This window comes from Diaporthe batatas, assembly GCF_019321695.1.
Source record: "Diaporthe batatas strain CRI 302-4 chromosome Unknown Contig00009, whole genome shotgun sequence".
In the NCBI taxonomy this organism is placed as follows: domain Eukaryota; kingdom Fungi; phylum Ascomycota; class Sordariomycetes; order Diaporthales; family Diaporthaceae; genus Diaporthe; species Diaporthe batatas.
This window is the reverse complement of record NW_025408556.1, coordinates 123209-144956: the sequence shown is the minus strand read 5'-3', so window position 1 is coordinate 144956 and position 21748 is coordinate 123209. Positions and strand designations below refer to the sequence as shown.

The 21748-nt window shown below is 44.8% G+C and overlaps 6 protein-coding genes across 6 annotated transcripts; 5 read left to right on the top strand and 1 right to left on the bottom strand.

The window, feature by feature from the left end:
• Positions 1-1797: 1797 nt before the first annotated feature.
• On the top strand, positions 1798-3151 carry KVR01_008348 (uncharacterized protein; the record flags this gene model as incomplete). The annotated part of the gene is made up of 2 exons (XM_044793603.1): positions 1798-2112; positions 2201-3151. 2 exons carry the CDS (start codon positions 1798-1800, stop codon positions 3149-3151), a joined length of 1266 nt encoding a protein of 421 aa, XP_044643326.1.
• Positions 3152-4078: 927 nt separating this feature from the next.
• Positions 4079-4729, top strand: KVR01_008316 (uncharacterized protein; the record flags this gene model as incomplete). The annotated part of the gene is made up of 4 exons (XM_044791777.1): positions 4079-4255; positions 4291-4319; positions 4350-4441; positions 4554-4729. 4 exons carry the CDS (start codon positions 4079-4081, stop codon positions 4727-4729), a joined length of 474 nt encoding a protein of 157 aa, XP_044643294.1.
• A 645-nt stretch (positions 4730-5374) lies between these two features.
• KVR01_008098 (uncharacterized protein) lies at positions 5375-8418 on the top strand. The gene has a single exon (XM_044784354.1). The coding sequence runs from the start codon at positions 5504-5506 to the stop codon at positions 8195-8197; it is 2694 nt and encodes an 897-aa protein (XP_044643076.1). The 5' UTR covers positions 5375-5503; the 3' UTR covers positions 8198-8418.
• A 27-nt stretch (positions 8419-8445) lies between these two features.
• Positions 8446-10476, bottom strand: KVR01_008025 (uncharacterized protein). The gene is made up of 2 exons (XM_044793804.1): positions 9352-10476; positions 8446-9248 (listed from the first exon to the last, which is right to left on the bottom strand). The coding sequence occupies exons 1-2, from the start codon at positions 9623-9625 to the stop codon at positions 8569-8571; spliced, it is 954 nt and encodes a 317-aa protein (XP_044643003.1). The 5' UTR covers positions 9626-10476; the 3' UTR covers positions 8446-8568.
• Positions 10477-10718: 242 nt separating this feature from the next.
• KVR01_008354 (uncharacterized protein) lies at positions 10719-13444 on the top strand. The gene is made up of 2 exons (XM_044789869.1): positions 10719-11855; positions 11925-13444. Exons 1-2 carry the CDS (start codon positions 10764-10766, stop codon positions 13380-13382), a joined length of 2550 nt encoding a protein of 849 aa, XP_044643332.1. The 5' UTR covers positions 10719-10763; the 3' UTR covers positions 13383-13444.
• Positions 13445-13692: 248 nt separating this feature from the next.
• Positions 13693-16021, top strand: KVR01_007900 (threonine synthase THR4). The gene is made up of 3 exons (XM_044789053.1): positions 13693-14077; positions 14190-14562; positions 14648-16021. The coding sequence occupies exons 1-3, from the start codon at positions 13988-13990 to the stop codon at positions 15862-15864; spliced, it is 1680 nt and encodes a 559-aa protein (XP_044642878.1). The 5' UTR covers positions 13693-13987; the 3' UTR covers positions 15865-16021.
• The last annotated feature ends 5727 nt before the right edge of the window (positions 16022-21748 follow it).

The following is a 21748-nucleotide window of genomic DNA, read 5'->3' as shown; positions in this document are numbered from 1 at the left end:
CGGTTTTTTTGGTTTCTGGTTTTTTTTTCCCTTTGGCTGGGCACCCAGGCACCGTCTCCATCCACTCGTGTTCCGCCGCCACCCGTACACCGCACAGTACCAGCACAGTCGCCCTTGCAATATCCCCAATGTGATGCGATGCACCTGTTGCTTACCATGGCACATGGCACCTGGGCAGCAGGCTAGACTGCCATACGGAGTTGTGCTGCTCATTGGAGGACGCGGCGCACCTCGGCGGCCAGGGCAAGGGCCCACAAGATCTGCTGCTCCGCACAACATTTGTGGGCTTCGCTTCCGGCCTGTCCACTTGTCCCGATCGCACAGGTGCTCATCTGCCCATGCGCATGTGTTCGACGGAGCCCGCCGTCGCCAGGAATGGGGCCCGGTGGAGGTGACGCTGCGATCTTCAACTCGCCTATCTGATGTTGTGGTTCCTCCCATTCCACAGATCGCGGCGCCCAGTTGTTCCTGAGAGCACAATCTCGATTCGTCACTGGATCAACACGTCGGCCAGGACCTTCAACTGCTACACAGTACACTGCGCACGTGCAGGACGGCCCCGATGAGCCATGATAGTGATCTACAACTTATGTCGTCGATGCCACCCGCACCAGCCCCCTGGCCCCCTCTGCCCCTGCGCAAGTGCCTTGCAGGTTGGCGCGGCTGAAATTCTCTGACAGATCGCGCACGCCACTACGGAGCACGACGTCTGTGGCGTCTGCCGACCCATCACCCATCCAACCATCCTGCCTGCCTGCCCGTCGACTCCTTCTGGCGGTGGAAGTTAGTACCTAGCATTTTGGCGTACAATATACATCATTGGCGGGTTAGAGAACAAAAGCCCCGGAAGGGCAAGCATTCAAACACGCGATGCTCGTTCAAAGCTGCTTAAGTGCCCAGGTGATCGCAATCATTCTTCGCGCATTGGTTTCCGGCCGAACCTACAACTTTCACACATTTCGAGAACGCCTCACCAGAAGCAGGGCCAGCGTGTTATCCAAACCTTCTCGCCGATTTGAGCAGTGCCTCTTCACTTCCTGGGTCTACAGATTCTGCTTTCCGTGGTCTTTTTTTGCCAGAGGCTCGGAAGCCCGCCCTCCCAAGGCGTCGGAATTGCAGAACGGGTGAGAGGGTCATGTAAGGGAACCCGTTGCTTCACAAGGTGGTAACACCCAATCAAGGCACTGCGCCTTGCCCAATGTCAAGCAAAAAAAGCCTGGTGGTAAAGCTCAGAGGCCAGGCCGGAATCCTCTCCGGCACTCGGGTCGGGATCCAGTTCCAAGCCTCAAAATTGCCGGCCTCACACGCGTCCCCACCGTCAGACTTGACTCAGTCCCCTCCGTCATGGAGTGGGACTGCCGGTGCCTCCTCCCATCTCCCATTTGTTAGGTCGGTGGCCTGACAGTCAACCGCCTGCACAACCCAGGACCAGAACCCTACAAGTGGACTCTGGCACCACACTCCAACGTCATATCTAGATGAGCCCAATCCCAGGCACCCCACTGTATTTGCAGAGCAAGGCCTGAATCGATGACTATGTAATGAGATTTGCTACGGATAAAATGGGTGTTCCTGTCATCCAGCAGGCATATCCTCGTTTCCTAAAGGGGCATGGATGGGTTCTTCACGGCTGGTGGCCGCCATGAGTAAGTCTTGTGTTGTGCTGCCCAGGTCTTCTTAACAGTATGTCCCGACCAGCCTCTTGAAATGGAATTATGAAATGGAAAGCCATTGCTCCGCAACGCCCTTCTTGACCGTTGCCGCCGTTGATGGTCATGTTGCACTCGTGCAAAAGTCATGTCGACGAGCGATAGCAGCGCCGTGACCTCGGCCTTCCTTGGACAGCCGCCTGACAACATGGGCGACTACCACATCGTCCGGGGCATATTCCGCTACTATGGCTTGTATACCGCCAACGCGAGCCTGGGCTATGTGCCCGCCTATGTGACCCCTGCCGAGTTCACGCACGACTCCAAGCAACCAGCCATCATCGCTGGCATGGCCATAGTGATGATAGTCATCGTCGCTTCTACCGCCTTCAGGCTTGCCCTCAGGGTCTTCAAGCCGGTCCTCCACTTCGGCTGGGACGACTGGACTGTCCTGCTTGCATCTGTAAAGCCCCCTTCCCCGTGCATGGGCAGACTAAGTCTGTGCGGAGGATAGGAACCCTACATTCACAGCATATTAACCACATCTACAGTGCATGGCCGTTACGTATCCCGTCTATCAAATTGTCATGATCAAAAACGGAGGCGGGGGCCTTCATACGTGGGATGTGACATACTCTCAGTTCGAAACATTCTGGTACTACGGCACCGTGTCTCAACTCACCTACTACGTCTCCGTGGGACTGATCAAGGTCTCCATCACCCTATTTATCCGCCGCCTGGTCGACAAGTCACACTCACGGTGGAAGGTACTTACGGCAGACATATTCCTTGCCACGCTGATTGCGTATATTCTACTGGCCGTCTTCTGGTCCGTCTTCTCGTGCACCGACCGACCAGCAGCATCGTTCAGCGCCCGCTATGCCGGGACCCTAGCTACCCCGGCTACCTGCGGCAACGTCTATGCTCGTGCCTGGACGATGAGCGTCATACATGTGGTGCAACAGGTAGTGCTACTCTCCAGCCCGGTTGTGATCCTCTGGACGGTGCGCATGGATGCGTATAAGAAAGCCCGCCTGTTCACCATCTGGATCGCCGGCGCCATCAGCGTCCTTGGCGGCTTGCTCCGTCAGACGCAGTCAAATGATGAATATGCATCCGACATGATGTGGAACTATACGGGCATCCTTATGTGGACCAGCGTCGATCTCTGCATGGGCCTCGTGGCGGCCAACCTGCCGGTCATGGATGCCTTTATCTTCGGGTCGTGGGTGAGCCCAAAGACGGCATATGGCCCGGGAGCAATGGTCTCGGGGCGCTCCGGCCAGGATGTCGAGTATGGCAAGGCAAGTCGGGCGACCACGTGGGCTGCAACCAACAAGAGTCTGGCGGGGCTGAATGAAGACGACAACCGTGATTGTTCAACCGAAAACATCATCCGCATCGACCACGAGGTTGAGCTGTCTCACATGCCGGCTAGTTCCCGCGATGATAGTCACAACAGCAGTCCTTGCGCTTGTGCAGCATTATCAGCAAGGGTGTGAGTCGAGGCAGGGGAACTCAGGCGATAGATAGAATGCGCGATGATCGTATCAAATTCTGAATGTCGCGCTTTCACACAAAACCATCCTATGTTCGATGAATCAGCAGACATTCTCGGCAAGTTGATCATTTTGCCACACGTTCATTTCAGCATCATACCTCTTTTAGGATAGTGGTAGGGATGTAGATTCGATGGGCACCTGTAATACTGTCAGCATCTCTATCAATACCATGTGAAATCAGGGTAAAACTTATCCCAAAGGTAAAAAGGGGGGCCACTCTCTCGCCATTGCTGGAGAGAGAGCAGCCGGGACTGCTCTTCACGAGCCCTGTCCCTTTCCAAACGGAGACCAGATACCAGCGTGAGACACTTTCACGAAGCTGCCAGAGGAAGAGCCGACTGTCAGGCCGACAGCAGAACCGGACAAGCACAAGACTTTGACTCCAACTCAGGATGGGTCCCGATCCTGCTGTATGCCAAACAAAAGATTCTCGCCAGGCGCACCGCAATAAGCGAACAGAGCTCCCGAGAATCTGATCAGTGCGTCCCGTGGTACATCACACCCACAACTCGGCCAGAGCCCGCATCTCAAAACGTACCCAAAGAAGCTCTGTCGTCGTAGAAGCACGCGCGCCAAAACCCACTGCAGGAAACTGTGACAAGGGCCACCAGTCGCGCCAGTAAGAAGCTCTTTCCGTGTGATCGCACTGCCAACAAGGGCTAGTTTTTTTATCCTCTCCAGCGGACTACCAAGAACAACGGAGGGCAAGAAGCGCGCAAACAAAAAACATCCTCAAAAACTGCGCTATCGTCTCTCGCGCAGTCCATTTCTGGTAGCTGAGAGGGGTCATGCACATCACCGGGCGGTGGTGAGCAAGGCGTCAGGTGCCTTGGCGACCCATGGGGCAGGGCCCATGGGCTCAAGCTGATGCGCCTGGTCGGACCTCATGCATTGCATGACACATCGGTGGCGGTCGCCGTGACGTGGTTCTGGTGGTGGGATGACATGGACAGCTGGACGTCCACAGCCCAGAGGGACAAGTTGCGAGAGAGGACCGAGGGCATGACGACAAGGCAATTTGCGTCGATCGCACGACATTCCTGTGTGAGGCCGTCTGACCCTTGCTGCCCCACGACCAGCGCGGAGGTTCAGGCAAGGCGAGTCAGAGGCACGCGCACTGGATTTGGGAATGTCCAAGGATTGACCGTATGAAGCCTGTGCCGTACCCTTCTCAGCCACAACAAGATGGCAGCCGCGGCAAGCCGAAGCTGCAGACGCGCGCATCCCTGTGTCTGTGACCACGACACACCAGAACGACCCATGATGGCCAGAGTTCAAAGCCCAGATGTCGATACCTGACGAGCGACCCCTGGCCTGAGGTTCTTACCTTTGCGACTCATAGGTACCGACTTCTCACGCGTCCAGAGAGGACGTCTGGGGAATCTCCGCCGCCTTTCCATCCTCCATGCCCTGATCAGCCCAAAAACCACTTTTCAGCGGCATGGGCGTCCCAGGAAAGACACATTGGACTTAGAGGGCGGCTCGGACGAACAGGACACGCAATACACCAACAAATAGATTAGGGTTAAGTTCCGAGACGCGTACCCTCGCGTGGGACTGGCTTGCCAGTTGCTGACAACCGTGGCACAATAGACCAGAGCGCGGCGATCATCGAGGTTCCTGATACAGGTACGAGATGCGACGTATTGTGATGACCCAGCCCAGCAGAGGGGTCCCAGGAGGACATTCCTTGCGGAAAACGAGGATCGGAGAACTGTAGGGGAGGCGCCGTGCGAATGGTCGCAAAGGTTTGCGAAAGAGCTTCGTCCTGGCGCGGGTCTGGTGGCGTCTGACACTCCGCGCCCTGCGTATCGTGATGGAGAATCAGCAGATGAGACAATCTCAGACAGAGCGCCGGGGAATTGAATGGAATTGCGACAGTGGTAGAAGTTGCGAGGCAGTGTGAAGACCAGTGTTGGGATGGTGATGATAACTCATGACCGATGTAAACAGTGGGTGATGCGTTCCAGAGCACCGAGCAGTGGTGGGTGCAGCGCTGCGACGCGTCGAAGAGCGCTAACCCGAAAGAGGTCCTAGCGCAGCCGCGAGCCCACGTGGGTAAATGTCGAACGCCTCCCTCCATGCTCCACTCGTGTACTGCGGTGAAGTTGCAGGGGGGGGTGGGTGAGTAACATCCTCAACAGCAATTTGCCTTCGGCTCGGGCAATCTTTGCGTTTTCACCCAATTCCGCCACGTGAGGTGGTGCTTCACAGTGCTCACAGAACTCGCAAAACTAAAACCTTGTCCCTGATCTGATCAATCTACTCCGGTGATCACACAGCCCTCCAACGATGGATCAAGGCGAAAAGGTCAGGCATGGCCGCGAGGCTCTGATGGAAAGGCTCATCGAGTTGGGCACACGGGCGTCGAGACCAGATGTGGACGAGGACACTCGGCAGCAGGCTGCGCAAGAATTTGATGACTTCGTATGCAGGGCCGGGACAGTCTCCCTGATCCCAGCGCTCAACTTCCTCATCCAGCCAGGACGGGTGCCACCTGAGCTGCGCGTCAAGCTCATGGGAGTTCTTACCCAGATTCCCTTGAGGCCTGATGGCGTGCGTGCAACCGTCGAATTCGTCTTCTCCGTGCATCCTTCGAGCACCCTCACTTCCCCGGACCAGGCCAAGCCCCAAAAGGAAGGGGCCAACATCACCCACGAGGCTTTGAGCATGGCCGCCAAGCTCATCGCCTACCCTCCCAAGGCCGTTTCCCCAGACACTTGGTACCAGAAAGTGGCACCGCAGCTTCTCTCGTTGCTGGATGGCCAGGAAGGACCGGAGCTCATGAAAGTGGGAGCGTTTGTCATCGGCTTCGGGATTCTTGGCCGCAGACAATCTGGCGCTCCCGGGACGGCCGGCTGGAGAGCTGTCGCGGAGCCAATATTGAGTCCAATCAGCCCCTCGTCTGCAGCAGCGTCGGCCTGGAGTGCCGATTCCGGTAACATTATAGACCTCAGCAAAGAGAGGGTGCTTGTCTCAGCTCAGGAATTGGCCCAGGCCCTGTTCCGTCTGCAGGCCCTCCTCATCTCACATCCGAACCCTAGCCTGTCCAAGAGGCTCTTACATCCCATCATCCTCCCCCTCTGGGCTCTTGCCAGCTCTGTCCGCCCTCAGTCACACTGTGAGGAACGGTACTGCCAGCCCGCGCAGAACCTGCTTCGCATTTATTTCAAACTCGCTGCTGGGCCACAGAATATAGACATTGTAATCCAAAATCTCCTTTTCAAAGGCAGCCTCGAAAGTGGCTCTGGTTGGAGATTCAAGGAAACAACCAACGGGAACGTTGAAGTTGTCCAAGCCCGAGAGGCTCTTCACCGTGATGCCGCGCAACACAAGTGGTCAGAAATTGAGCCAAAAGTCGAGTCTCTGATTGAACTGATCAAATCCGTATGCTCGGCGGAAGATGTTTCCTCTATCTTCACAACATTATTCCGCCGTTGGTTCTCAGCGAACTCGAAGAAAATCGACTCGGTGCTCGTGGTCAAAGCCGATGAGTCTGGAGCAGATCCCATCGATCAGTTGGTACAGGTCAAGATGCTTCAAAGAATGATGGATATCTTCCCATCGCAGTTGGCAACTGGATCTGACTCGATCTTGAGAATGGTGGAGCCCATATTGAAACAGGGGGCCGGTGAGGGGGACGACGAGACGGTGCCAGTGGCTCTCAGTCTTCTCAATATTGTCGTCACAGCCCCAGGTTTTCTCAAAGCCAGGACAGACCAGAACCTCGTCCAGTCCATTGAATCGTCACTGGGCGTGCTGGGAAAGGCAGATCTTGGAGGCACGTCTGCAACAGCCAAGAACCTTGAACTCCTGCTCAGATACCGGGATGAGCTTGATGGCCCGTCCGAAGTACCACCCATTCCGACATCACGCCAGATCCAAGACCGCAAAACCTATGACCTGGCCCTTTCCTACATTACCCAAGCAGACTCGCCACCGCCCGTACGTGCCGAGGGGCTAAGCCTTCTCCAGTCCCTCATTGTCGAGAACAGTGCCATCCTAGACATTCCTGCGACCCTCGTCCTCATGTCCTCACTACTACAAGATGACGACGACTATATAAACCTGCGCTTGATCAAGATGTATACACAGCTTGCACATAAGCACCCTAAAACCGTCACTGGAGATCTTGTGGAGCATTATGTGGACGCCGACGAGAGGGCGAGCATAGACCAGCGCCTACGTTTCGGCGAGGCACTACTGCAGGTGATCGAGCGGCTCGGTGAAATGTTCACGGGCGACACAGCGCGGCAGGTCGCGGAGGCGTTGCTGGCCACCGCAGGCCGACGGGGATACCGGCCCAAGACCGAAGAGAAGCAGCGGAAAGAGGAGAATCTCAGGCTGAGGAAGCAGCAGCGTGCCGAGAAGGAGTGGGGAGGCGACGTACCTGACCTCGGCTCAGATGAGGACGAGACGGAGGCGGACCGGGCGAATAAGGAGGTACTGACGCAGATCGTCAGTGGCTGGGACAGCAAGAAGGGTAGCGAAGACATCCGCATCCGCGGGTCCGCACTGTCCATCCTCGCCGTCGGCATCGAGACCAGCCTAGCGGGAGTGGGCCCGACCCTCATCACAGCTAGTGTCGACCTATCCGTCAATGTCCTCAAGGTCGAGACTGGAATGGAGGCTGGTATACTGCGCCGGTCAGCCGTACTCGTTATCCTGGCCTTCGTCAGAGCGCTCAACAGTGCCAAGGAGCAGGGCAGGCGCCTGGGATTCGGGTTGACGGAGCAGAGCCAGAAAGATATCGGGACTGTGTTGCGTTATGTTGCGGCTACTGATAATGACGGCCTGGTCAGGCAGCACGCGAGTGACGTGGTCGAGAGTCTAGACAATTGGAAGCTTGGGTCTCTTGTTTCCCAGGTGCAGGAGCAGACCCCAGCGACGACCCTGACCAGGCTGGCGGGGTTGAGTGTTGATCCTCAACACGCAGCCTTAGCAGACCGACCTTCCTCAAGGCCTAGGATCGAGGAAGTCGAGTGAGAACAGCCTGGAATAGTTTGGATTCCCATCCACCATCTCACGCAATAGCATCTTCGCCGTCCACTTCAAGATGTGCGTGTGCGTGTGCGCGTGCGCAGAAGGGGTTTTCCGATCAGGGCAATCTACTTGGTATGATGCGTGCTGAACACCATGGCCTTCTTACCACCGGGAGCACAGTGCTTGTGCAATAGCAGCAAGTTTCAAAAACAAATTGATTCAACTTGGCCCTTAATAAAAGGGGCAGGCAAAGCATTTGAAATATTGGTTCTTTGAAGTAGAGTCCCCTGCCTCGTAACTAGATACAACCCGGATCCATCATATTTACAACCCAGAATGGAAATGAATTCCGCAAAACTGATGTTTCCTGCCCTTTAGGCGTACGTGGACGGGACCAATGAGTTGATGTAGACCTCGATGTTGGCATACCCAGACTCGCTGATCTTCATCGCGTCGGCAGCGTCATTGGGGTCCAGCCCATTCGCAGTCTCCCAAGCATCGGGAATACCATCGCCGTCAGTATCCTTGGGCGCTGTGCCTCCCAGGATAGTACCAACACCACCGACCTCGTCCTCGTTGGAAATAAGCGCGCCACCCTTGCCGAAGCTCCGCACCTGTTCGACCAAGAGCTGATCGACGGAATCCCTCGCGGGGTAGGTCGCGCCGGTGCTGTTCAGGACAAATTTGACGGCTTCCTCGGGGGTGAGAAGCTGGGCAGGAGCCGAATAATCGTATTGCGTGGTGACAATGTCCATATCGCTGTAGCAGGTCGTTGACTCGCAGAGCGCTGAGCCGTCGAGCTTCCCGTTTCGGTCCGAGTCGTAGAAATTGTTAGACACGAAGCCGTGGAAGTTGGCATTGCCGCGGGTGAAGGCGGTGACAGACGTAGAGGGTCCAGAAATGAAGTAGTTGTTCACGATGTTGGCGTAGCTCTGGCCGTCACCTCCACTCGCAATGTAGCCACCACCGCCGCCCCAATTGTAAATAACATTGTTCTGGAAGTCGTTCACACCCTTGACCTTCGGGTTGCGCGTCTTGTTATCAATGTACAAGTCTGTATGTGTCAGTCGCCTGCTGCACATGCCAACGTGGCGCGTTCTGGAACATGCCAAAACATGAAAGAGGGTGGTGCGCAAAGGGAATCGAATGGTACTGACTTCGGAAGAGGCTGATGCCGCCATCAGTCTGCATGAGACCACCACAGCTGTGCGTCTCGAGGCCCTGAGCAATTATGCTGTTCTGAATGGTGATGTTATGGGCGTCGCCATTGATGCTGAAGGTCTCATCACGGCCCCACGAGACGGAGACGTGGTCGAAGATGATGTTCTTGCCCTCTGCAATTCCCGCAGCATCCTTTCCGGAATCACCACCACGTCCCATGCGGACTCGAAGGTATCGCACGATGCCCTCGTTGGCATTTGACCAGGACATTCCGTTTCCGTACACGGTAATTCCCTGTCCAGGTGCAGTCTGCCCTGCAATGTAGATGTTTTTGCCGACTGCAATGCGCTCCTCGATCTTGATGACGCCGCCGACGTCGAAGACGACGATACGGTTATCCTTGGACACGGCATCACGAAGGGAGCCAGTACCGGAGTCGCTGGGGGGACATGTCAGCCGTGCAAGGAATGAGTCGGTGCAAGAGATGTCCTCACTCGAGGTTTGTTACGTGGTAGACCTCGCCAGTCCGTCCTCCGACGGCGTTCCGGCCGAAACCCTCGGCTCCGGGAAAGGCGAGCAGTGCGGAAGCACCCGAGGCGCAAGCTGCCAGGAGGCAGACAGGCTTTGAGAGCTTCATCTTGTTGAATGAAAAGAAGGAACGCTCCAGGCGGACGGAACAAAAACAACTACGGAGGGAACAAGTAGAGGCAGAGCAGAGATATGGGTTGTCCACGTCCCACGACTTCGTGAGCGGCAGAGGCGCGCGGGTGCACCAGGGGCTTCATGGTACTTATTAACTGGCATGCGACGGCGCTGCAGCCCGGGCTGGTGGTGAACTCGGTGGTGCCCCCGAGCGGCAAGGGGTGGGTCAGGAGGGCCTGGCGAGCTCCTCCGTAATAGCGAGATGGTTGCAGGAGCACCGAGGGCCCAGGATTGCCAAGCTCGTGATGATGTACGTGAAACAAAGTCGACTGGAAACAAAACGACCAACCTGCCCGCCTGCCTGATGCGGGCTTCTCTGCCCGCATCAGGAGTGCCCACTGAGCAGAATTGGGCAAGGGACTCACTCTCCTCCGCAGCAGCAGTTTGATGGGTGGGAAATTGCGGCCGATCCTCGTTTGGGCACGGAGACGGAGACGGAGACGGAACCAAGCGACATTCTGGACCTGTGTGTTGCACTCGCTCCACCTGCTGGGGAGGGTCATGACCGGGTGAGGGTTAGACCCTGGGCACTTAACAAGTGCGTGCCTACCAAGGTACCAAGATACCTAGGTACCTAGGTACCTAGTGAGTGACGCGTCTCCTAGGAGCAGGCGCGTCTCCCAGGCTTTCCAGCGTCAAGTACACAACCCCTCCAACCTTTATCCGGTTCACCGGTCATGTGCCCGAGTCCACCACAATCGCAACCATGCCGGACCGCAAGGTGATAGATGACTCTGAGGATGAAGATGCCGGTTTCAGTCCCATCAACAGCCCGGCCAAAGACCGGGTTGCTGCACCAGACTGCGCGATCGCGTCGGGAACCGATGCACCCATTGACCAGCGGTCAACTGATCCGGAATTCTTCCAGCAAATCTACGAGGGTCAGCAGCATGTTCCCAAGTCCCCGTGCGGCAGCACGGTCGACGATGTCTCCCCAGACAAGCAGAAGAGCTCGGACCCGAGTGCGAAGAACTCGTCCTCCATCACCGATCCCACCCTAGAGCATTCAAAAAGGGCAAAGGCGGTCACAGGTGCAGGGGACTTGACCAATCTCACCCAGGTCACAACCCCCAGGCACCATGGATCAGACGTCTATGATTTCCCCATTAGTGATGGGGGACAAGATGATGAAGCGAGATCCAAGACCAAGTCGAGAACTACCAAGACCTACGGCAAGCGCAAAAGGGGACAAACTGTGGCATCGGCAGCAGTGCCCCCAAGCTCAAGCCCGGCACAAGCCTCAGCGAACGACCAGCTGTCGTTGACGCATATTCACGACGAGGAGGATGCATGGCCGAGATCTGCGCGGAAGAGGAGACGCAATGGTACCCAGAAAGCCGTGGATGCCCTCGACGAAGACGTCGACTTGCTTGTTGTCCCCAGGACAGCAGAGACAGTACAGTATCCACAATCACAGGGAGAAAGTGGCTGTCAAGATGCTGCGATTCCTGACACTCTCAACGAGCATCAGGACACTGCGAACCACATGCCAGCATCATTCTTCATTGCGCCTCCAAACCGTCTCACTGTCAGTCAAAAGCAAGAGTACTTGCGCATGAGTGGGTCTTCGGAGCCAGATGAGCATACGAACGGGAAGCCCTCGCCCTTGCCCCACCCTGAGACACAAGCGCAAAAGCTGCGCAGCAGTGAGGCTACTATTGCCTATACGACACCGAGTCGATATTGCTCATCTGCTCCAGGGTTCCCGGAGCTCCCAGAGGATACTGGTCGCCATGGCTCAGGGTCGACGACTTCTATGGGTAGGAAAGCTCGGGATCGCATTGTTGATTGGACCGGGGTAAGCCCATCTCATTCCCCCGGCTAATAACGGGCCATTTCTATGTCGGGCGATAACTGACAGTATCAGCCTCATTCGTCACCAGATGAGCTCAGCTCGCGTGCCCTGGGCCAACTGAGTCCTCAGAAGAGGCAGGAGAAGAACCCTGGCCAGGGCGACAAGCTGGGACAAGACGACTGGGACTCTGATAAGATCGGGTATTCCCGGGAGCAGTATAATCCAAGGCCAAGTAGGAGAAGATCAGGAATCGACCAGAATGAACAACCGACGAGAGCTGTCGCGGGTGTCGCGACGATTAAACACCAGAAAACATGCGGCTCCCCCGATGCGGTTCACCACGATGTATGGGACTCCGATAAGATAGGGACCCACCGGGAGAACTACAGGCCTAGGCCCAGCCGTCGGAGATCGAAGGCAATTCTCGATGCGGGAGACAAGGAGCTGGTGATGCCGGAACAGTCCATGCCGGACACTTGCCCTCCCGGCCCAACAGTCACGGAAGGAACGGAGAATGCGGAGCCAATTCTCGACACATCGGGACACCTGGCGCCACAGAATCAAAATGATGCGATCGAGGGAATTGACCCAAGTTATCTCGCAGCGTTGCCGGACGATCTTCGTCAAGAGGTGATTGCTGATCAGTTGGCCCGCAAGGCATCACGGACTAGAGGTCGTGGTCGCCCGAGTCAGGGCGGGGAGAGCCTGGTAAAAGTTTCTGGGGCAACACCACAACGCGTGAAGAGAGGAAGAAAGAAGAAGGAAATGCCAGAAGGGGATGCACCGACCATGGTAGAGGAGGCAGTCCCAGGCTGTGCTGCTGCAACGACTCCTGCAGCAGGCAAGAAGAAAAGGGGCAGACCTAAGAAATCATGGACACCGCAGCCACCTCAACCCTTCGCAGCAGATGACTATCACTCGTTCGTACCAGAGACAGACGGCACGCTTGGTATAGCAAATGGAGCGGATACAGTGGAAGGTATACCATCTCGGGAACAGGAAGATGCGCCTGTGCCGTCGAAGGCGCCGTCGAAGATGGGCCGCAAGAAGGTAGCACAAGAGACGTCTGCAGTCCCCGAGGAAGGAACCAACGTCGTTGGCAGGGACGACCGAGAGGCCACGAGAGGGGCCAAGGCCTCGTCCAAGAGAGGGCGGAAGAAAAGCGTGGTTGAAGAACCATGCTCAGCCGAAGACTTGAATGAGCATAGTGATGGTTCCCATCGGGCGCTGGAAGTTGCGAGCGATGCGGATGAGCATCCCAAAGCCAGCCCAAAGACGAAGCGCAAGGCCCTGACAGATATCAGCAACACTGCGTCCTCTCAGAACCCGGCGCATGAGAACGATGGGAAACTAGGAACGACTTCGGGGTCGGCCATGAAAATGGCAAAAGAGACCACGCCAGAGGTCAAAGCAGAGGAGAACCCGAGGTCTGCCTTAAGCTCCGCCAACCAACAGGGTAAGGTACCGTTACGGGTGGGGTTGAGCAAGAGATCGAGGATTGCGCCGCTGCTGAAGATCATCCGCAAGTAGTGACAATCAGGCCGCCTTGCTCGAGATTCGGCTTCCCATACCAATATTATCCGCTTGCCAGACTTTTTCAAGACGTGTATGTTTTATGCTCTTGCTGTCAGAAAGGGCCGTGGTGTACCAAAGCACAAAACCACAGTTGCGGGGTGGAGCGAACCGTGGATGAGTTGACGCCGAAACTAGTTTCCCACGAGTGCATTAGTTTGTTAGGTAACCTTTGTCTTCGCCTGCAATCCCAGCCTACCCAAGTACTTGGTAGGTGTGGCATGTGGGCAGGTGGGCTGCCCTTGCAGGTTCGCAGGTTGGCAGGTTGGCAGGTTGTTGCTGCGGTGTCAATGCTTGTTCCAGCGTGCCGCCAAGCCGGTGACACCGTGCACTCCGTGGGCCGGGTAGCAACCCCAGAGATAGGCCAGCCGCCTTCGCCGGGCCGAAGCCGGCGAGGAAGCTGTGGATTTTCTCGTTGCCAGCCAGACAGAGTCATCGCTACCGCGGGGTCCAACCTCCCACCATCTGCCAACCTCCGCCCCTTCTGCATCAAGACCTGGTCAATTGTGCACAGGACGTTTCCTCCAAGAAGGCCCATCTTTCGTATCTGACTTTCGGCCATCATGTCTAACCAAGAAGGGGCCAATGGCGCCTCCAACGGCACCCACACCCAGTCTCAGCGGTACCTTAGCACCCGCGGGGAGGACAATGACGTGCGACTAACCACCCTCTTCCCACCCCCCACCCCTACACGTCTCGTTGCCTCTCCCTGAACGTTGCGTTCGCTGCCCTGTCCATTGAAACTGGCTGACCTCTGGGTCGTAGCTGTCCTTCGAAGATGTCGTGCTCAAGGGCCTCGCCACCGACGGGGGCCTATACATCCCCGAGGAGATCCCGCAGGCAACCGGCTGGGAGAGTTGGAAAGATCTGCCATTTCCCGAGCTCGCCTTCAATATCCTTTCGCTCTACATCTCCCCCTCCGAAATCCCGGCCGACGACCTCAGAGGCATCATCGACAGGAGTTATGCCACCTTCCGCCACGAGGATACCACCCCCCTTCGGCATCTGCAGGACAATCTGTTCCTACTGGAGCTGTTCCACGGGCCCACATTCGCATTCAAGGATGTGGCTCTGCAATTCTTGGGGAATCTCTTTGAATACTTCCTGACAAGGAAAAACGAGGGCAAGATCGGAAGAGGTGAGGCCCAACACGTCCAGGCAAGACGCACGGCAGCGTGCGGGCTGGTCCTCTAGATCAGGGGTTAACATCAAATCACGCACAGATCGGCATCACCTGACGGTGGTCGGCGCAACGTCCGGCGACACAGGTAGCGCCGCCATCTACGGCTTGCGCGGCAAGAAGGACGTCTCCGTCTTTATTCTGCACCCCAAGGGGCGTGTCAGTGCGATCCAGGAGGCCCAAATGACCACTGTCCTCGACAAGAATGTGCACAACCTCGCCGTCACAGGCACCTTCGACGACTGTCAGGATATCGTCAAAGCCCTGTTCGCCGACCCCGACACCAACTCCACTCTCAACCTCGGCGCCGTCAACTCCATCAACTGGGCTCGCATCCTCGCCCAGATAGTCTACTACTTCCACGCCTACTTCTCCCTTGCCAAGTCGTCACAGAGCTTCAACCTCGGCGACAAGGTCCGCTTCGTGGTGCCGACGGGCAACTTCGGAGACATCCTGGCTGGCTACTTCGCCACGCGTATGGGCCTACCGGTCGACAAGCTCGTGGTGGCGACCAACGAGAACGATATCCTCAACCGCTTCTGGCGAACGGGCCGATACGATAAGAAGCCGGCTGCTGTCCCGCCCGAGGCCACGGGAGGACTTTCGGCGGATGGCGTCAAGGCCGACGAGAGCGGCGTCAAGGGCACTCTGTCACCGGCCATGGACATCCTAGTTAGCAGCAACTTCGAGCGGCTGCTGTGGTTCCTGGCTTACGAATTCGCATCGGCAGCCGGCATGGACGATGAGTGGAACAAGCGGCAAGCGGGCCAGGAGGTGGCAGCGTGGCACAAAGACCTCAAGGCGAAGGGCGGGTTCAGCGTATACAAGGCCGTCCTTCTCTCAGCACAGCGCGACTTCGAGAGCGAACGTGTCGACGACGAGCAGACGGTGGCTACCATCAAGGACTTTTATGGCCGTCTTGGGTACATTCTTGACCCACATTCGGCGGTCGGAATCGCGGCGTCGCTGAGGTCTGCCGCCCGCACAGGTGTCGAGGTGCCGCACATCTCACTGGCGACCGCGCACCCGGCCAAGTTCGCCAATGCTGTCGACAAGGCTCTAACGGGACTGGAAGGCTACGATTTCGAGACCAAAGTGCTGCCCAAGGAATTTGTGGGCATGCACGAGCGGGAGAAGAGGGTCGCGTTCGTGGAGAATGACTGGAAGGCAGTGGGCGAGCTGGTAGAGAAGCAAGTGGAGGAGGAGCTCAAGGAGGAGGAGCAGGCCGCACGGGCGGAGATCGAGGCGGCCAAAGAGTAAAGAGGATACTGACTAAGGGCCGGGGGTGGTCGTTTCATGCATGATGCTTTGATGTCCCGACGGTGTTATCTCGAGAGGGTGGTAGTCTGCATAGAGAATACTCATGGCATGTTTCGCCAATACTATACGTAGCAAAGAAGAACTGGTCATTCTGCGATTCTACCATGTTGCCCCCTCCTTACATGCAGTCCCCCCTCCTCGGGGGGCCGAAGCGGCCTCACTATTCCTTACTTACCTAGGCAGTAGAATGAATATTTGCACCCTTGCTGTAGAAAATGTAATCAAATGCAATCTACTTATGCAATTGAGTCTCCTGCGTCTTAGAATCCTGTTGCAGCGCGGCTTATGGTCAACCATACAGATCAAGCACAACCTTATCGACCTGCCTTGCAGCAAGATTTCTCCTATGTCGCCTACCTAAAGAGACTCAACGGCATGTTGGTTTTTATCGATCTGGGATATGGGATGAGATTATTTTCAATGTTCATGGTAGGCCATGCAATGCTCAGTTTCGATGCCCTGATCGAGCTGATAGGTGCTCGCGACTCCCGAGTTACGTTTCCTGGAGCTTAAAGCTCTAACGACAACTAAGGCACAGGCCTTAAATCGTACGAGATAGCTACCTAGGTACTCAAGTAGTTTTACTTATATTCTCTACATTTTTAAGTATACATATAATGCTCTTATATAGTTTTACTTCTATTCTATATACATTTAAGGATATATATAGTGCCTGTACATAGTAGTAAGCACTTAAAACCTAGCGCTTAGAAAGATTATAATGTAGTTTTATTTCTATTTTAAATATATCTAAGGACATACATAGCGCCTTCATATAGTGGTAATTAATAATAATAGTTATAATACAATAAATACTTATAGCCTCAGCCTTATATATCTTACTCTATACCTATATATTAAAATACTAGAATTTATAAAAAATTTAAAGTCTAAAAGTATAAATAATTAGATTATTAATTAAAAAAATTAGTTATTAAAAGGTATTTATAAAAATATAGTTTTAATTATTTATAAAGCTTATTTATATAATTAATTATAAATTTATATTATCCCTTCCTTAAATAAACTATTTTTAATTTATTTATATAAATTATATTCTTTAATAATACTAATTAGAATACTCTTAAAATTTTATTTCTTTTTTATAATCTATTAAATTTACTTTTATTAATTAAATGAAAATAATATAATAATAATATATTTTAAGGTTTAAGTTTTAATTTAAATTAATTTAAAAGGTTATTAAAATAAAAAATATAAAATATTTATATTTTAATAAAGATTTAATTTTATTATAATAAAAGTTTTAAGTTTAAATTTTAATTTAGGTAATTTTTTTATTTTTAAATTACTTTTATTTTAATTTAAAACTTAATTATTAAATTTAATTAAATTATTTAAATTTAAAAGTTTTATATAATTAATAAAATATTAATAAATAGGTAATAATAATTAATAATAATTAATAAAACTTATTAATTAAAATAGTTATTTAATTTACTTTTAATTATATTAATTTAATAATTTATTTTTATTTTTTAAGTATTATTTTATTAATATATTATAAACTTTTATAAAATATTTATTATTAATATATATTAAAAGAAGTTTATATTATTATATTTATTTTAAAAAATTTTTATTAAAACTTTAAAAATATAAATATTATTAATATAATAAATAATAATTATTTATAAATTATTATAAAAGGATTTATATTTATATATTTATTAATATATTTATAATATTTAATTATTTAAAGTAAAATATAAAAGGTTTTATTTTTAAAAAAGTATAAATTTAATTTCTTAATATTTTAAGTTTAATTATATAATTCCTTATAATTAATACTTTATAATTAATTATTAATTATTTTATAAAACTTTTTTATTTTATAAATTCTTTTATATAAATAATATATAGTTTATAAATTAAAAAGGTATTATTTTAAAGAAAAAATAAAGGTTATAATTATAAAACTTTAATATATAATTATATAATATAATTATTTATTAAATTAAAATTTAAATATTATAATTAAAGTTAATTAGTTATTTATAAAGGATTACTTTTTTAAGTTATTATTTATTTTTAATTTTATTATTTTTTTAATTTATTAAATATAATTAAATATAAATAAAAATTATAATAATAATATTAATTTATAGTAATTTTATTTATAAAATAATTTATATTATTTAAAATTTATTTTTAAAGCTTTAAAATATTAATAATTCTTTTATTAATATAAGTATAGCTTTATAAATTATATTAAATATAACTTTAGTTTTAATTTAATTAATAATATATTTAATTATTATAAAAATAGAAACTTTATTTATAAATATAAAGTTAATTATTTAATAAATTAAAAGTATTAATAGTATAATTAAATTAAAGTTAAAAATATTAAATAGAAAGATTTTATTAATTAATACTTTTATATTTTATAATTATTTATTATATAATAAAGGTAATTTTTAAATATTAATACTTTTAAATATTTTATAAAAATACTTTTAATTATAGTATAATTATAATTAAAATAAAGTTTCTTAATAATTATTAATAAGTTATTAAACTTAAAGATTAAAAAGAAAAAGTTATTAAAAGGGTAGCTTTTATTTTATAAAAGGTTCTTTAAAAGTATTAATAGAGCTAGATTTTATATAAATAATTATTTAAAAAATAAAGTACTTTTTATTTATTTAAGTTAAATAACTTTAAAAATTAACTTCTTTATAAAAATATTTATAAACTATTTATAAATTTATTTTATTAAGTTAATATAATTTATAGATTTATTTTAATAAGTTTTTTTCTTTTTTATTTAAAAGTAAAAGTAATATTTTAAAGATTATATTTTTAAGTAAATAAAATAAATAATTTATAAAAATATTAGTCTTTTAATATAATATATAATATAAATTTTATAATATTTTATAATATTTAAAATATATAATTTAAAAGAGTTAGTTTATTTTAATATTAATAATTTTAAGAATTTATAATTTATTAAAATTATAATTTTAATACTTTAAATTTAATAAAATTAATATTAAAAGCTAATAGAATTTTAAATAATTTTTATTTTTAAATAAAATATTATACTTATATATTAATAAACCTTTTAAAAGTATAAAATTAAATATAAAATAAATTTTTAATTATAAAATAAAGTTATAAAAAGTAATATTAATATAATATTTATTTATATTAAACTTAATTATAAAAGTAACTATTAATTAAAAGTTTTTATAATTAAAAGGTTAATAATAATATTTTTAATTTTATATTATTACTTTTATATTTCTTTTAAAAATATAATAACTTAACCTTTAAAGCTATTAATATAATTTATAAGAGTATTAATTTATTTAAAGTAGTTATTTATTAAATTATAAAGGTATTTAATAATATTAATAAAGTTATAAACTTTAATTATAATTATTAATATAAAATAGTTATAAATAATAGTAATTTTTATTAAATTAATAGTAATATTATCTTTTAAAATAAAAAAGTTAAGAAAAACTTTTACTTAATAAATAAACTAATTTTAAATATATTTAAAATAAAGTTATAAATTATTAATTAAGTAAATATAATTAATATATATTTATAAAGTTACTTTATAATATTTATTTAAATAATAATATTATTTATTAAATTATATATAAACTTATAAAGTTTATAAAAACTTGTTTAATAAACTTTTAAAATATAATTAGGGTATTATAAAGGTTAAATAATATTATTAACTATTTATATAAATTAAATAATATAATAAAAGTAGTTTTTTATAATTTTAAAGTTTAATTAAATATATTAAAAATTATTTTTAAGTTTATAAAAATATATTATTTATAATTTATTATATATTAAATTTAATTTATAATATTAAATATAAAATATATATACTTTTAATATAATTATTTAATTAATAATAATTATAATAAAAGTATTAAATAGTTTATTTAAGTTAAACTTCTTTTTTATATATAATTATAAACTTTTAAATATAAAATAAAAATAAAAATTAAAAACTTTTATTTTTATAAATAAATATACCTTTATAAATTTTAATAAAATTATATATAGTTTACTTTTATAAAAACTAAATTATTTAAAAGGAAAATAAAAAAGTTTATAATTATTTATATTAATATAATAAATAGTTTTTAATAAAATATTTATATAATATTATTTTTATTTAATAAGTTAAGGAACTTTAAGGTATATTTTTAATATAAATAATAACTTAAGGGTTATTTATAAGAGTATTTAAATACTATTTTAAGAGTAGAAAGAAAAGTTTTAATATTTAAAATATAGTTTTTATAATTAAAAGTTTTAACTTATATATTTTAAAGATATTAATTTAAGTTAATTAAAATAAATAAATAAATAAAGGGTTTTATTTTATATATAATATATTATTTATTAATAAAAGATTATTTTTAAAAGTAAGTTTATTTAAAAATATATTATTAGGGATTATTTTATAAAAATTATAAAATTCCTTAAAAGTTTATTAATTATAATAAATTTTATAATAATAAGAATATTCTTTATAATTAAAAGGTTAATATTATTAATATTATTTATTTATATAAAGTTTATAAAAAATATAGTTTAAACCTTATTATTAGAGATTTAAAGTAGTAATAGGTTTAAAAGCTATAATTAAAAAAGTATAAAAGTTATAATTATTAATAAATTAAATATTAAAAATTATAAGGTATTTTTATACCTTTATAAAGTAGTTTATTATAAAAGGGAATAGAAGATTATTAATACCTACTTTTATATAAAAGATACTTTAATAGTCTTAATTTTTAAATAAATATTATTAAAAATTCCTTTTAAAAAGTTTTTAATTTTATTATTATTTTTATATAGAAAGTAGGGTTATAATATTTCTTTTTTACTTAAAGTTATTTTTAATAAAATAAACTTAAATATTCTTTTAAAAATTTACTTTAAAATAACTTTAATTAATTATTTTATTATATTAATTTATAATTATATTATATAATTAATTAAATAAACTAAATTATTTATTATTATAAAGAATTTCCTTAAAAGTAATATTTTAATTAATTAATAGATTATAAATATTCTTAAAGAAAGTAAATTTAACTTTATAATTCTTTATTTAATAGCTTTATTTATTATAATTAAAGTAAGTATTATTTTTTAAACTATAATAATATAAAAATTAATATTTATTATTTATATATTATAAATTAAGTTTTAAAAATAAAGTAAATAATTTATTTATTAATTTATAAATTAAAGATTATTAATTATATTAATATAATATTAATTAATTTAAATTATATAACTTCTAACTTTTTAATAATACTTTAATTAACCTTTATATAATAAAAGAGGATAGTTATATTATAAAGTTAGACTATTATTTTAAAAATAATAAAAATTTTTATTTAATTATTTTATTAATATAAATCTTAATATATTTAATAAGTTCCTTTATAATTATTATAATTATTAATTAAAATAATTTATTAATAATTTTAATATAAATATTTAATTAATTAATAAAAATCTTTTAAATAAAATAATATAAATTATTATAAATTACTACTATAAAAGTAAAAGTTTAAAAAGTATTTTAAAAATATTAAATAAAGTTAATATATAACTTATTTTTATAAAGTAAAAGAGTTAAAAAGAATATAACTTAAAAATAAAGAATATTATATTAATTTAAGATTTATATAATTATTTTTATAAAAATAAGCTAATTTAATTTATTAATAAGTATTTATTTAATAAAATTATTAAAATTATTTAATAATTTTATAAAGATTTTATTTAGTTATAATTTATAAAAGAT